General features: G+C 42.0%; 1 protein-coding gene across 1 annotated transcript in view; it reads right to left on the bottom strand.

The window, feature by feature from the left end:
- GRPR (gastrin releasing peptide receptor) overlaps positions 1 to 7,135 on the bottom strand; it is a 29,128-nt gene extending 21,993 nt beyond the window's left edge. The window contains exon 1 of the mRNA XM_054581193.1: positions 6,741 to 7,135. Within this exon, the coding sequence (XP_054437168.1) occupies positions 6,741 to 7,135 (395 nt within the window). The remainder of the gene's footprint in view (positions 1 to 6,740) is intronic.
- Positions 7,136 to 15,214: the final 8,079 nt, after the last annotated feature.

The raw sequence follows: 15,214 nt of genomic DNA, 5'->3' as shown, positions 1-15,214 counted from the left end.
ACTGTGGGGAGACAGGAGTTAAGTCTCCTTCCAGAGAGGCAACATATTCCTCACAAAAATCATGTTATAGAAAAATTATGACCTCATGGCTCATGAAAACTTTCCAAGAGAGGGACAAGAAATTAATCTGCCTTTTCTTGTGGGAAATGATGTCTCCTTGGAATGAGTGGAGCTGGGCCTCTAGAGTAGTAGAGGAACTTTGAAGTTACTGGGTGATCTCTAGAAAGGGGTCTTCCGTCAAAACAGTGGATCTTGGGGTAGGGAGCTCCCGCTTCCCAGAGAAGGAAAATAGTATCGGACTCTGTTTTGATGGTTTCTGAAGAAAAGTTTCCAATTCTCCTGAAGCTAACTGGGATGTGGAATGAGGACAATAGGGTTCTAGTCAGACTCTATTCTGAATTTGTTGTGACAAGACCAAATTTCATCATTTCTTTTGGTGTCTGTGGCAAACAAGTTGTCTATTATGATTTATAAGAAATATGTATTTGGTCATTCAGATGACCAAAATATGTTTTTCATATATCCTGTCTTTGTGCACAGATTCTAGCTCACAACTCATGGAATTTTTGGAATTTCCCAAGTGTTGAGTGTGATGCAGGTGTCTTTTGTCATGTTAATGAGATGAATTTTGGAAAGCACTGAAAGATGAGAGCTGGTCACCAAGAGACCCAATCATGTGATTGGCAGGTTGAAACTTTAAGTCCTACCCTCCCCTACCCCTTTCCCCCCACCTCCAGGAAGAGGGGAGGGGCTGGAGGTTGAATCAATTGCCAAGGGCCAATAATGTAATCAATCGTGACTGTAATGAAGCATCCATAACAATTCAATGGGACAGCTTCTGGGGTAGTGAACACTCGAAGATGTGGCCAGATTGGTTCACTGGAGAGCCTATAGATGCTCCATGCTCTTTACCCATACCTTACCCTGAGTTATATTCTTTCATAGTAAACTAGTGATCTAGAAAGGAAAATGTTTTTCTGAGTTCCGTGAGCCACTCTAGCAAATTAGTCAAACCAAGGAAAGGGTATTTATAGCCACTTGGTCAGAAGCATAGGTAATGATCTGGACTTGTGACTGGTGTCTGAAGTCGGGGGGTGGGGGGCAGTGGGTGTTGCAGCCTTGTAGGAGTGAGCCATCAACCTTGAATTTGATACTATCTCCAGCTAGATTGTGTCAGAATTGAGTCGAATTCTCAGATAACCAGTTGGTATTCTGAGAATTGCTTGTTGGAGGTGTGTGGAACCCCCTCTTCCAATTGCAAATTGAGTCTCAGAACACCATCTACAAGGGCTCGAACTTTATTTGTAGCCATTGGATGGACTTCATCATTTTGTTAGTGCTCAAACACCAACCAAGCTGTGTTTATTGACCTCTTACTAGATGAAAGACCCTGCTGTCGTAGAAGACAGAATTCATGGAGCTTTGCATGTGATTATGGAAGTAGAAAACACATCTATAAAAAGGACCTAGCAATACAAGGCAGGATAGGTTTGGTATTTAATGAACAGGCAAAAGCATCTTGGGAAGGGAAAAAGAAAATATCAGTGAACATTTCATAGAAGAGAAGGCTCTTCTTGAAGTGAGCCTTGAAGGCTTGCTCGGACTTGGACAAATGGAGGGAATAGAGCCTGGCCATCAGGGAAGGAGAAATGAAGACAGAGTGTGGAGAATTCAGGTGGCACATATGCAAGACAATGAGGAGCAGAGTTGAGCTAGAGCAGTGTCTGTTCTGGCAAGTCTTAGGATAGGAAGTTAGAAAGACAGACTGCGGGCGGAAGAGGACCTGGCCAAAGAGAATAGAAGGATCAGACAGAAGTTCATTATGTAGACCGGGAAAGTGAACTCCACATGTATTTTTCAGGTCTCAAAACCTCATCAATGGGAAGCCTAAATTCCCCAAGCCCGTGGCTGGTGATTGTATTGCACTGACTGGAGACTGGAAAAGCTTATGCAGCTGGGAGGCATTTGATATTTGCTTATCTGAGGAATTTCTGATATCCTCAATGAGTGAGAGCAGCTAACATGGATCTTGATTGAGAAAGAGATTTGGACCCCAAGGCACAGAGCAAACTCTCTTCTGCACTGTCCAATAGAACTTTCTGCAATGATGGAAATGTTCTGTATCTCCACTGTCCAGTAGAGTCACATATTGCTACTGAGCACTTGACATGTGGTTTGTGTGACTACAGAACTGAAATTTTTATTTTATTTAAGTTAAATTTAAATAACTACATGTGGTTAGTGGCTCGCATGTTGGACCTTGCAGCTCTAGGTGTCGGGAAAGGCTGAAAACTACACTGTCTCATAAATTCCTGGCAACAAATTCAAAGAATCTATACTTCATGAAGTCTGCGTAAATGTAACACTTTCCTGTTTCTTTAGACATTCCAAATTACAAGGGAAGGTGATCTTATGAACAGTCTTTTATGAGATCAAACCAGGAGCACATTACGGGAGAACTGCTATATCTGTCTGTCTTTAGGTTTCATTCCACCAGCTCTACCCTAGCAGAAGTAACCACTGCACAGTGATACTGAAGCAGGCACAACATAACCTGGGCATTATATGCCATCACCATTAAATCCAGCTTTAAACTTTAAACTTACTGGAAAAGAAAACACAAACTTTACTCACCCTTTTCCTGTTGAGGGTCAAATTCAGGTCTTAAATTCCATTTACACAATACTGAGGCACCTAGTACAGAGATGAGCATCTAGTAGGAAAGACCATTATGCAAAAAATATATCCATCCATCCAATCATTCACCTGTCTCTCCAACCACCCATCCACGCACCCATCTTCCCACCTATCCATTTATCTTTCCATCTATCCACCCCTCTATTCACTGACTCACAAAGAATAGCTTTCCTCTTATATACCTAAATAATGAGAGCCTAATAGAGAGGGATAGATAAGAAGCAGGTGACTGAATGATGCATTTTAAGAGTATGCTTTCAGAAAAGTTCCCCCCAAAATGGGGAAGATTAATAATAATGAGAAGAAAAAAAAGTATGCATAAATTAACCATAATTTTAATAAATATTTATTGACCACTCACTTGGTACAAGGAAGCATGTGAGGCACTGTGGAAGATATAAGAAATCTGTCCTTGACTTTCTTAATAATATACTTGAAAAATTAAAGCAATGAATAGATGAGGCTAAAAAAAGACAAATGAGTGAAATATTTCAAAACAGCAAGGTGAAAGATGTCGTAAGATAATTCACATCTCAGATAAGAAGTCTCACCTTTAGAAGGGGGTTAGGAAATGTGGGCTAGAATGGTCCAACTTAGGGCTTTAAGGGGGAGGCTTGAGCCAGATTCCAAAGGATAGGCAAAATGACAGATTTTTTAAAAGCCATAAATTTTAACACCTGGAAGAATCTCTGAAATAATCTAGTGCAACTCTATTATTTTATAGATAATTCAACTAAGGTCAGAGAGTTACTGACTTGGTCTGACTCCCTCTTACGGGTAGTAATGGCGGAAAAAAATCCAAAAGTGCAGGGCCCATCCCAAGCCACGTATCACATGGGCTGGGAAGCAGAGTGTTCTATTTAGGAAAGGGCAAAGCATTCTGGAGAATGAGCGTGACACAATATAAGCAAGGATGCAGAGCCAAGAACTCAGTGTAACCACTGTGTATGAGGGCATCAGTGTGTATGCAAAGGGAAGAAAGCATGAAAGGAGAGGGAGGGCAGGGACCTATCTGAAGGAGTTTGAATGCAAATCTGCAATTGGGTGGCTGTGCAAAAGCCAGGATTCTGGTTTCTGGGACTGTCTTGAAGTCTCCCTTTAACACAGTGGCATCAGTATGAACTTTTCTGCAAAAAATTTATCTTTTTAATGTTAACAAAGACTCAAATTTACTTGGGGAAATGGGGGGATGCAGAAGGGAGATTGGGAAGAGTGCTGGCATTGCTGGTCAACCTACAGGGAGCAGGGATGGATGATTATTGCTGTGCCTGTTGACACCTTAAAAGCCCTGATTGAGTAGATTTAGGATGGGGCTAAGAATCTGTATATTTTTAAAGCTCCTCAATGATCGTGATGATCAGACAGTTTGGAGGGTCTTCTGGATCACTCTTTTACCAATCTAGCCCTACAGACTACCGCTTTGGAAAACTCTTTGACAATATTTACTAAGTATATGCCCCTTATGATCTAGCAATTCCACTCCCAGACATGCCCAAGAGAAATAAATACTTACAGATGTTAAAAGGCATATATAAGAATATCCAGAGAAGGTTATTATCAATCCCAAATTGGAAACAACCCAATGCCTATTGGCATTGGTTAGCATGGATAAATAAATTGAGGTGTATTCATAAAATGGAATGCTACATGGCGATTCAAAAGTAGAAACCATTGCTACATACACCAAGATGGATGATTGTCACAAACATAATGAGAAGCATAACAAGTATAATCTGGCAAAAGTAATCTATGGTAATTGAACTCAGAATAGTGATTGCCTCTTTATGGGGGTGGGCATTGCCTGGGAAGGAGCATGAAAGAAACTCCTAGAGTGCTGCAACTGTTCCATACCTCCATCTGGGTCGTGGTTATGTTGTTACACAGACATGTGTAAAAATATATTAAACTGTACACTTACGGGTTCAGTGTATTGTATATAGATAACGCCTTATTGCCTTATTGAGAAGAAATAGATATTGTATATGTGTGGAGAGAGAGATATATATATTTGCCCTGCCAACCTCACGAGGTTGTTATAAGGTGCCAACATCTCCTAAAAATGAGATAAATAGATAAGTATAGTCTTACATTGTTTAAGTAGCTCAATGCCTATTCTTGTTGAAATTGGTTAGATGCACTACCTATGGTTCAGGTGATCCATCAGCCTTTTTAAGCCTTAGCAAAACCCAAAAAGTTAGTTATATGAAAGTTCATAGTAATTTCTGGACTTGGGAAGGACATGCAGTAACTATCAACTCACTGAGAACACAGTAGAGCTGACAAAGCATGCAACTCGGCTTTTGAAAGTGCCTTTTTGCTGATGGTGAATTTGGTCCGCTTCGAAACTCTGCCGAGGGGTTCTGTGCAGCTGCATCTTTACACCCCACGTCCTCACTTTCCTCTCTGCTCCCACTCCCCGCCCCCACCAGCAAAAGAGTAAACACCATCTGTACTACTGCTCTCACAGCCCCGGAAACAAAAATCTCATCTTCTCATCAAGAAAATTCCCCTCATCCTGAGGAGCCCTCAGCCACTGGTAACAAGCCCCAGACCTCCTGCCAGCTCCAAAGTTTGCCTGCCCTGAATCAACAGTCGGAACTGCTTGTGGGCAAATGTTCAGGGTCACAGAAGGCTGGATGTGAGGAGCGGGAATGGAGAGACCATGCCCAGCCGGTACGATGTGCAAACCTCATTTCCGGGCTGTTAGTTTTCACCCTTTGAAAAATGTCGTGTGTGCTGAGCAGTGTACTTCAGGCAGCTAAGTATAAACACATGTCTACAAATACTGATAACACTATCTTATTTGTCCATTACTCAACAAAGCCAGATCACCTGGGGACTGTTTGTTCCTCTACAAAATGAGAATCCAACACCACATGTATTACAATGTGGGACATTTTCTTTAGAGCATAAATTTTCAAGAGCTGCTTCTATGCCTTTCTTGGTACACTTTCAAATGCCTGTGTATCTTTAAAACCATAACATACTGTTGATTCACAAATAAAAATTTATTGTCTTTGGTTCACTGTACCAATTTTTCTTAATTTGACCATCTGGTCTATGATGTGTCTGGAGTCTATTCATTACTGTGTCCAGCTTCTGGAGCTCAGAAGTACATAAGATACATTCAGCAACCTGTGTGAATAGCCTGCAGGTACTTCCTGACTGGTTAATTCAAGCAGGTGTTCAAAAAATGAATACGAATTTTTAAGAATGAATAAATATAAATTGTTGACCAATAGGTTCACACAAGAAATGCAGTTCACAAATATGCATATTTACCAGAGTAAAACATTGTACCGACTCTCCTCAACCACCAGCCCAAAAACACTCCAAAGGCACTGTATATGGAAGTATAGTACCAAAGATATTAAAATTCAAAATCAATCTTGAATGGAGATTTCTCAAGAAAAAAAATCCAATAATGCTTGATTTCACTTAAGAGGTTCTTAGAAAAAACAGCACACAAACTGTTTGGTTACAGACAACCTAGTGTCAACAGTAAAAATAAAGTTAACAAAATCAGCTGTGAGAAAAGTTAGCTGGGGAAAATGAATTTCAGGGAAATGGCACTTAATTTCTCCTGTTGGTCATTTCTGAAAGAATATTTTGAACTAGAAGTACAGTGTGGCCTTTTTGTTCTCTGAAGACTTTGAATTGCTTCTAAGTAACATTTGCCTGAGGTTTAAACTCTATTAGTTGTGATTTTTCTTCCTCCCTGGTCAATTAAGTTCACAGGGAGGGAGAAGTTAGGAAAAATCCATGCTAAATCCATCTGTCCCCAGAAAATGTACCCCCATCTTACACTAAGATTTTTTTCTCACTTGCCCGATTTTTTGCCTGCCATCCATTCACTGTTCTTTCTTAAACCAGCACGTCAAACTCCAGAAGTAACCCTCGGAACAAAAACATGCCTGAAAGAGAATCTGAGTTTGAGTGAAACGTCCCTTTGTGCAAACAGCTCCGTCTGTCCCAACGTGGTAGCTCACTCACTGAGGCACCTGCCACCCTAAGAAAGAATGTAACTGTCCTCCAGGACTTACCTGTCTGCTGAGAGGGCCGTGAGTGTGAAGACCGACACCCCCACTGAGGTAAGCTGTATAAAGGGGATCAGCTTGCAGCCAATCCTGCCAAACAGCCATCTGTCGGCCAGGTACCTGCTGGCATCCACGGGAGCACACGTTACCAGGAGGAGCAGGTCTCCCAAAGCCAGGCTGGAGATGAACAGGTTTGGTACATTTCGCATGGACTTCACGGTACAAAAGATCTTGATCAGGGTGATGTTGCCAATGAGGCCTATCAGAATGATGACTCCATAAACTGCAGGGATGACATAGAGGATGCCCCGGTGGAACCAGTCCTCGCTCATGGGGAGATCCACACTGTGGTTGGAGATGTTGCAGGGCATGGTCTGAAGGAAGCAATCATTTAGAGCCATCCTCTAGATTCTTTCTTTCCCACCTAAAAAGTGTCCTGAGATGCTGTTTCTGAACTTTTGATTTTGCAGTTGGGTGAAGATGAGGACACAATCTCTGCTGGGCTCTTTGTCTTCTTTAATAAAAATACTCTGAGTACACAGCAGACTATGGCATTCCAAACTGTCTGTCACTATTTGGATGCTGGTGCTGCTCTGGTCTTAAAATGACCAGTGCCATACATTTCTAAGTTCAGCGAAGAAAAGGTTTAGAATTAAACCCACTCTGTATCAACTCTTTCTACCTCCATTCCAGTCTGAGTCTCCGTCGCTGCAGTTAACTAAGAACTTTGGGTCTGCTATTTTCACGCTGCATTTCCTGTCTTTCCTGATACTTAGAACCTGAAGGTTTAAAGTGGGCAGAAAAAAACTGCACTGAGAAAGCCTCAAATCCTATAGGCAGGATGCTTTGCACGTCACTGGCTTCACTAGCAAACGGCAGCTGTGCTGAACTGAGGTTCTGAAGAGGACCCAGGGCTACTTATAGACAGAGAATGCCAGCCCCCTGCTGGACACTTCAATCACTGCCCAGTCGCCTGCTCTGCTCCAGCAGACTGGGGCTCCTGCGCCCACAGGGCTTTTTAACAGATACCTTTGGCTTCTCATTTAAGAGGCAGCGCCTATGGTAGGTATTTAATAAATGTTGCTAGCACTGTGCAAAGCCTCAGGAAATATTTCTGATGCTATGTTCATGAATCCAGATGGAACTCACATCCCATTCTCTCGTCTTTTCCAGTACATTAGAATGGCGTGTTAGGTAAGGTTGCTATAAAATGAGGTCTGTCTCTGAATTCAATGCACACAGATACACAAGGTGTCCATATGTGAGCTTGTCCTGCTCAGCCTTCCCACTGCCTCTTTGAGTGGGGATACTACTGCAGAAAAATAGGCACAGGGCTCATGCCTTAAACCTTCAGCAACTGACTTCTAGGAAAACCAGAAGCAGGTTACACATGCTATTTCCTGCAGGTTTCCCAGGCCGTTCTCATTCCCTCTACCAGGAGAAGTTAAAGTAGGAGCCAGCTGTATTCTTAACTCTCACAGATCTTTGCCAGAAAAATGGGCCTTTTCTCCTTGGATTTAAAAATGACATGCATTGTCATTTTGAGGCAGTTATTTGCATTTTTTAGTGAATGCTTGCCATGTTTTATAGCAACTTTCCTCTCAAGCCCTGAGTAGGAAAATGAACTGTAAAGGAGTTACAGGTAGACTATTGAGGAATTAGGCTGTAGAAAGAAATAACTTAGAGTGAACAGGGTGCCAGGAAATGCTTTGCTGAGGAGGTAGTATTAGATTGAAGCTTACAGCTTTAGCCAACAAGTTATAAGCACATTACAAATGTGTATCCACAAGACTTACGCGTGGAGCTAGCTCGACCGCAGGAACATCACAGAAAGCCGGTTACTACCAGGTGTTGCCACTGAAGGTTTGTTTTCTTCAGGATCAATAGGAATAAAGAAGCTTGCACTTATCACCATGTCAGGGCCCAGCAAGAAAGCCTCCAACTGTGTTGTCATGGAAATTTTCAGTGGAGGTTACAATTCTGAGATGGTCGCCATGCTCCTTCCATAAATCCAAAGGGTGTGCGCTCTCAGCCAGCAGCAGAGAGTTTGATGCCGCGTGCCTGGAGGGGAAGAGCTTCTCCGTGGAGATTGGCATTACCAGTAATGAGTCAATAACGATGAGCCTAGTGGTCGCCGTTAGTTGCCACAAGTACATCTCCCCCCCTCCCAATTTGATTTCATCTTTATTGTACTATTGTATTTTTTCCATTACCATTTATCCCCCTTATACTCTCCTCCCCCGAGCAGTCACCACACTGCTGTCCACGTTCATGAGCCCTTAAGTATATCTTAATGCAGTATGTACATTCTGTGCTTACGTCCTGGCTCCCTCATTTATTACCTTGGTAAGTTACTGCGTGTCCTAAGCATCAAGCTCTTTATCTGTAAAGTGGGAATAATTTAAGACTTCGCAATATTTGCCACATAGTAAGTGCTCAATTAATATTAGCGGCTACTACTATAACTACTATTATTGTTGCGACTGAGAGACATTTTTATTTTTATTTAGTCATTTTTTTTACAAGATTTTATTATTTATTTTTTGAGAGAGGGGAAGGGAGGGAGAAAGAGAGGGAGAGAAACATCGATGTGAGAGAAACGTCAGTCAGTTCCCTCTCACATGTGCCCTGACTAGGAGTCAAACGAGCGACCCTTCACTTTGTAGGACAGTGCCCAACCAACTGAGCTGTGCCAGTCAGGGCTATTTTTCATTCTATTTTTTATTGTGATTTTACTTTAGAAAAGCCCAATAAAGTCAGAAGAGCACTTGAACTCGGAAAAATAGGCAAAAGGTCCTACTGATACACGTAAATCAGCAACTCCTCCATTTACTGCAAAGACATTTATCGAACATCCGCCACTGAGAAAGAGTTTGAGAAAAATAACATGAAGATACATGTTATTATAAGACAACTACCCAACTCATAGTCAGAGAACTTGGTTTCAAAAAATAACACAAGGAAGGTTTCCACGTAGGTTCTGCAAATGCTTCTCTTTGTTCTATCCCAGATTAATAATTGTGCTTCTCGAAATTTCTCTGATAGTTTTCTTCTCTGATCATTTGCCTTTCTTCTTATCAATGATAATGATTGCTTCTGGCATTGTTTTTATTGTCATCATTATTGGAGGGATAGCCTTGTATGAATCATGTTAAAACTCAGAAGAATTTACCACCCTCAGACCAGAAGAATTAGGGAAGCATCGGACTGCCCAACGTCATCCTGAGAATTTTGAAACAGAGGCAGCACCTGGCTATACTATTATATTAAACCTGATATCTTTGGGCCTTTTAACCTTCTGAAAGTTCCTTGAGTATTATTCAAATAGAAATAAACTCTGGCGTCTTTTTTAACAAAGTCACGATTTAGACCCCATTCCCTCCTAGGATGAAGCAACCTTCTTTTCTCTGGAGAAGGTGACATTTGATCTTAAAGGTTAAGTGCTTGGCAGGACCTTTGAATGGAGAAAACAGAATGTTCTTAGGGCACAGGCATAAAGAAAAGAGCATGGCATTGAGCAGGGGACTGCCGCACGCCCAGAGAGGCCATCGAGATTAGGAGAGACAGGGTAGGAAAGAGCAGCGTGCAATGCAGCTACAGGCAGATTTGGGTGAGATTGTGATGGATGTTGTTTTTGTGTTAAGTTCGGCCCAGAGGCCACATTTTCAGTTCACAGACAGGACTTTAGGATGTTGTTTCCAGTTATTTCTTTAGATACCCTTCTACACTGAGTCAGCCTCACTTCTTAAATCCAACTGGGCCGTTCGTTTTTCTTCCCATGTAAGTTAAGCTGATACTGATAGATATTGATTTGTCAGGACTGGTAGCCTTATGTGTTCCAGAGCCTTACAGACATGTTTTAAGTGAAGATATTTTAGGAGTGAAGATATATTGAGGTTCAACACCTAGTATTTTCTGGGAGTAAAGATGTTTCAAAAAACTAATTACAGAATTTTGATGTCATTTCAACTAATTGGCTATAATGGCTCTTTCCCTCCCTACCACTATGTATCACCTTCCAGTAGATCACCAAACATTTAGACATTTGCTTAGCTTTTTATTTAATGGTGAGCATGAGCTGCCTTTGACTTATGCAAATGACATAGAACAAATCTAATACAAATTCCCTGTCCTCAGGGGCCCCAGTTTCTGAATAGAATCGGAATGTCACTCAGCATCCTCTCTTATGTTTCAGGGCAGGAATGTTGCTCCTCATTTTATTTCAGTTAAGCAAGTCACATTTTCCATTCTTCCACAAAGGTGGATTTTCTGTGGGACTTGAATATGAGGGGGCAGTGACTTGGTAGAACGTGGGAGGGTAAGGGAATGTGACAGGACCAAAGAGAGTAAAGTCTCTTCCCACCAGCTCTGTGCATGGCACTGTGGCTTCCAGTAGTTGGTGTTCTTGCTTGAGTGCCAATGACAATACACAGGCATGATACATTATTATAGAATGGGCACAATTTGAGGTGGAACCAGAGTAAAGAGAAAGGGATTTTCTGGGTCTGTCTGAGAGACAGTCTGCCTGGAACAAAGGTTTGAAGGGGAGTAATAAATAGAAATAAATGAGTTTAGATGTGCAGGGGAAAACTTTACATTAAGGTTTCAGTTGCACTTGAGCCGATAAGACACTGACTCTGAAAAAATCATCAAGATCACTTGTGCTTCTTAAAAATACAAATCGGGAGGTCCTGTCCCAGACCTCCTGAATCAGAATCTCCAGGGTTCGAACCCAAGAATCAGTATTTTTCACGGGGTCCCCAAGGGGATTCCAGCACTCTTGTGAGGTAGGGACCAGTGATGCAGACAGTATGCCATCCAGAGGTCATGACAACGTGACAGTGTTTTTCCTTCTGTGGAGGGTGAGACTGAACAAGGAAGCACATTCGGGAAATTGTTGCTATGAGCCCTTTCTCTCCAAGCGTGGTCCTTGAGCCAGCAGCACGGGCATTACTTGGGAGCTTGTTAGAAATACGGAATCTCAGGCCCCAGCGCCGACCTTCTAAATTATAATCTGCATTTTAACAAGGTCCCCAGGGATTCCTATGGACATTAAAGTCCAAGAAGTATTAATCTACACATTAGGAAGATCTGGCAGAAAAGGGTTAGAAATGAGAGCAAGAAATGGGAACAGATAGGAAACCGGAATCTCAAGTTCAAAATGGAACCAGCAACTGCACCAACATGGAGCTAAATGAAGAGCTGCTGAATTGAGGTTTTTTGATCTCTCTGATAATGGCTGGGAATTCTCCCAGACTGCATGGCAGGTAAGCTGTTTTTGCCACAATACAGGGGCAAGAATCCCCCTACAAATGTAGGACTATAAGCAATGGAGAAACACACGATGGTGAATTCTTTTTTGAAGCTTGTGACTCAGAGAATAAAGCGCAAGGGCAAGAGGGAAGCCACTCTGGAGGGAAATGCTGAGTCTGGCTTTAGGCATATTGAGTTCACTATATGAATAAGGGAAAGTAAAGAAGTCAATGGAAATGAGAGCTGAAGTCTGAAGGCAGAGAGGTTAATAATTAAGAGTACTGCCTGAGAACAAGAACTCTGAATGCGGAATAGTTTAAATGTGTAGAGAAAGGCTCACCGAGGATCAAGTGATGTTAGGCTTCGAGAAGTTCATGTGGTGAAAGTCAGTGGGTACGGAGCGTGATTTCAGTATTATATTTGTGACGGGACTGTGGAGATGTTGCTGAAAACATTGCAGCGCCCCTTCCTTGAGAAGAATCAGAGATGTCACATTTTAGTGCTGCAGCAGGAACAAAGGAGACAGATGACTATATCCAGATCCTGTAATGCTGGGATCACTTCAAGTTCCTTTCTCTTCTCTTAACATTCTGTGACTTTTCATGAGGCTTGGAAACTTAGGAAAGAGATGGGGGAGTCTACTGAAAGAAAGAGCCGAGTTTCATTTTCAGCCTCACCAAGTTGCAGGACTAAATGTGGACACCCAGAAATAGCCTAGAGTGAGACCAAACTCCCAGTCAGACCTGAGACTGAGGGAGCACCTGGTATGACGGTTTTTAAATATATCCCCCAGCTCTTGATATTCGTTCCTTCAAGAGGCGAAGATTAATTTCCCTTCCCTTGGATGTGAGCTGTGCTTAGTGACTGCCCCCTAATACATAGAATGAGACCAGAGTGATAGTGTGTAACTTCCAAGATTAGATGACAAAGGACATGGCAGCTTCCTCCATGCACTCTCTTAGATCACTTGCTCTGAGGGAAGTCAACCACCATGTCGCGAGGACACTCAAGGGACCCCAAGGACAGGTCCACATAGTGAGGAACAGAGGCCTCCTGTCCACAGCTAGTGAGTGGATCGTTTTGCAAGTGGATCCTCCAGTCTTAGTCAAGCCTTCAGATGCCTGCGGTTCCGGTTGACACCTGAACTACAGTTTCAAGAGACACCCTGAGCCAGAACCACCTATCAAGCTATACCCAAATTCCTGACCCAGAGAGACTGTGAGTTAATAAATGTTTCTGGCTTTAATCTACAGTTTTATGGTAATTTGTTATGCAGCAATAGATAATACTTAGTAAGTAGGATGATGGACAGGGGAAGAAGAGAAAATCACCCAAAAGACAAATAAAGCAACAAAGGAATACCAAAAAAGTCTTATAAAACAGAGTTGAAACTTGAGTGGTTGGACAGAGCATGAGGAAAAGAAAAGTGTGGCTAAATCTAGAAAAGTTATGGAGGCTGAAATAAAATATATGTGTTTTTACAATATTATAAATAAGCGGAATTTTCTTGCCCTACCATCATATACCTGGAAATTCAGACAACTTATATTCCATTTCCGCATTTGTTCAGTGGGCTTGGGCAAGTCAAATCAATTCAGTGAACATCCTTGACCTCTGAACTGTTCCGTGCCATGGAGTCTCCATCCACAAAAATACAGGAGCATTCCTTCCCCACCCCCTGCCTATGCTCCAGGACAACTGGAAGCATTAGTACCGCCCAGTGGCATCTATGGCAATAGAGAGTAGCACCTCATTCATCTCTTTCCAGCCCTTTCTTCCTCTCTCCTGGGAGGATCTGGTCAGGATGGACCTAGACCCCCTGAAACATCCCTTTATTATTTCCACCTCGGATAAAAGATCTGACAAGACAATATGTTACTGGGATGGATTCCTTTTTAAATACTTTGTTTTTAATTTTATAATAATAGTACGAAGAGCTCCCACATACCCTTTACCCAGTTCCCTCTACTGTTGACATCTACAAAACTAAGAAGTTAGCATGAGTACAACGCTATTGTCCAAACTACAGGCATTATTCAGATCTTACCAATCTTTCTCCTGTCCTTATCTGTTCCAGGATCCAGTCCAAGGTACCACACCGCATTCAGTCATCATCATTCCCTAGTTTCTTATGTGTGACAGTTTCTCAGACTTTCCCGTTTTCCATGATTTTGACACTTTTGAAGAGTACTAGTCAGGTATTTTGCAGAGCATCCCCCCATTTGAGTTCGTCTGGTATCTTTCCTTTGTGAGACTATGGATATGGATTTGAGGGAGGAAAACCATAGAGGTGAGGTGCTCTTCTCATCACATATCAGGGAGAATGTATTACTTGCCGCTGTAATAAATTACCATGAATTTAGTGGCTTAGAACAACAGAAATTTATTCTCTTACAATTCTGAAGGCCAGAAGTCTGAAATGAGTCTTACAACACTAAAATCAAGGTGCTGACAAGCTTTGCTCCTTCTGGAGGCTCCGGGGAAAATTGTTCCTTGATTTTTCCAGCCCCTGGAGGCTCCCACCATTCCTTGGCTGGTGACTGCACCGCGGCAATCTCTGCTTCTGGAGTCTTGGATCACAGTGGGCCCACCCAGATCATCCAGGGTAACCTCCCCATCTCAGTTGTGCCTGCAAAGTCCCTTTTGCCACATAAGGTTTCCCATATAACATAGTCACAGGTTCTAAGGATCAGGACTTGAATATCATCAGGGGCCATTATTTAGCCAGATACAGGCTGCGTGATATGCGCATGATTTATCCGAAATGATGTTACCTTGATCACTTGGTTAAAGTGGGGTCTGCTCCACGGTAGTTATTATTTGGGGAGAAAAGTTCTTTTTTATCTTATAATTACTAGAAATGTGACTGTGCTCACACCTAAAGTAATTGTGTCAACATTATGTAATAACCATTTGATACCACTTATATTAAATCCACTCCCTGTCCGACCCAGTTCTGGGCCCTGGAAATACAAAAATTAACAAGCAATGGTCCCACCCTCAAGGAGTTAATTGCATAACTAGGAAAACATTTTCAACTTTTTTTTTTTAAAGAAAGCCAGTTTAAAAACATAAACAAGCTTAAACAATCTGGACGTAACTTGGGTAATAACATTTGATTGTATAGAGCTTCAGTTCAAGTGAAAATGGAAACTAATTTTCTCATACTTTCTGAGGTGCGATTGAATTTTCTGTGACAATCTCCCATTTTTATATGCTCTCTTTTT

This window comes from Pteronotus mesoamericanus, unplaced genomic scaffold, assembly GCF_021234165.1.
Source record: "Pteronotus mesoamericanus isolate MK-2021 breed Mesoamerican mustached bat unplaced genomic scaffold, CSHL_Meso_final contig_65, whole genome shotgun sequence".
Lineage (NCBI taxonomy): Eukaryota > Metazoa > Chordata > Mammalia > Chiroptera > Mormoopidae > Pteronotus > Pteronotus mesoamericanus.
Note: the sequence above shows the minus strand (reverse complement) of the source record. Positions and strands in the feature narration are given on the sequence as shown.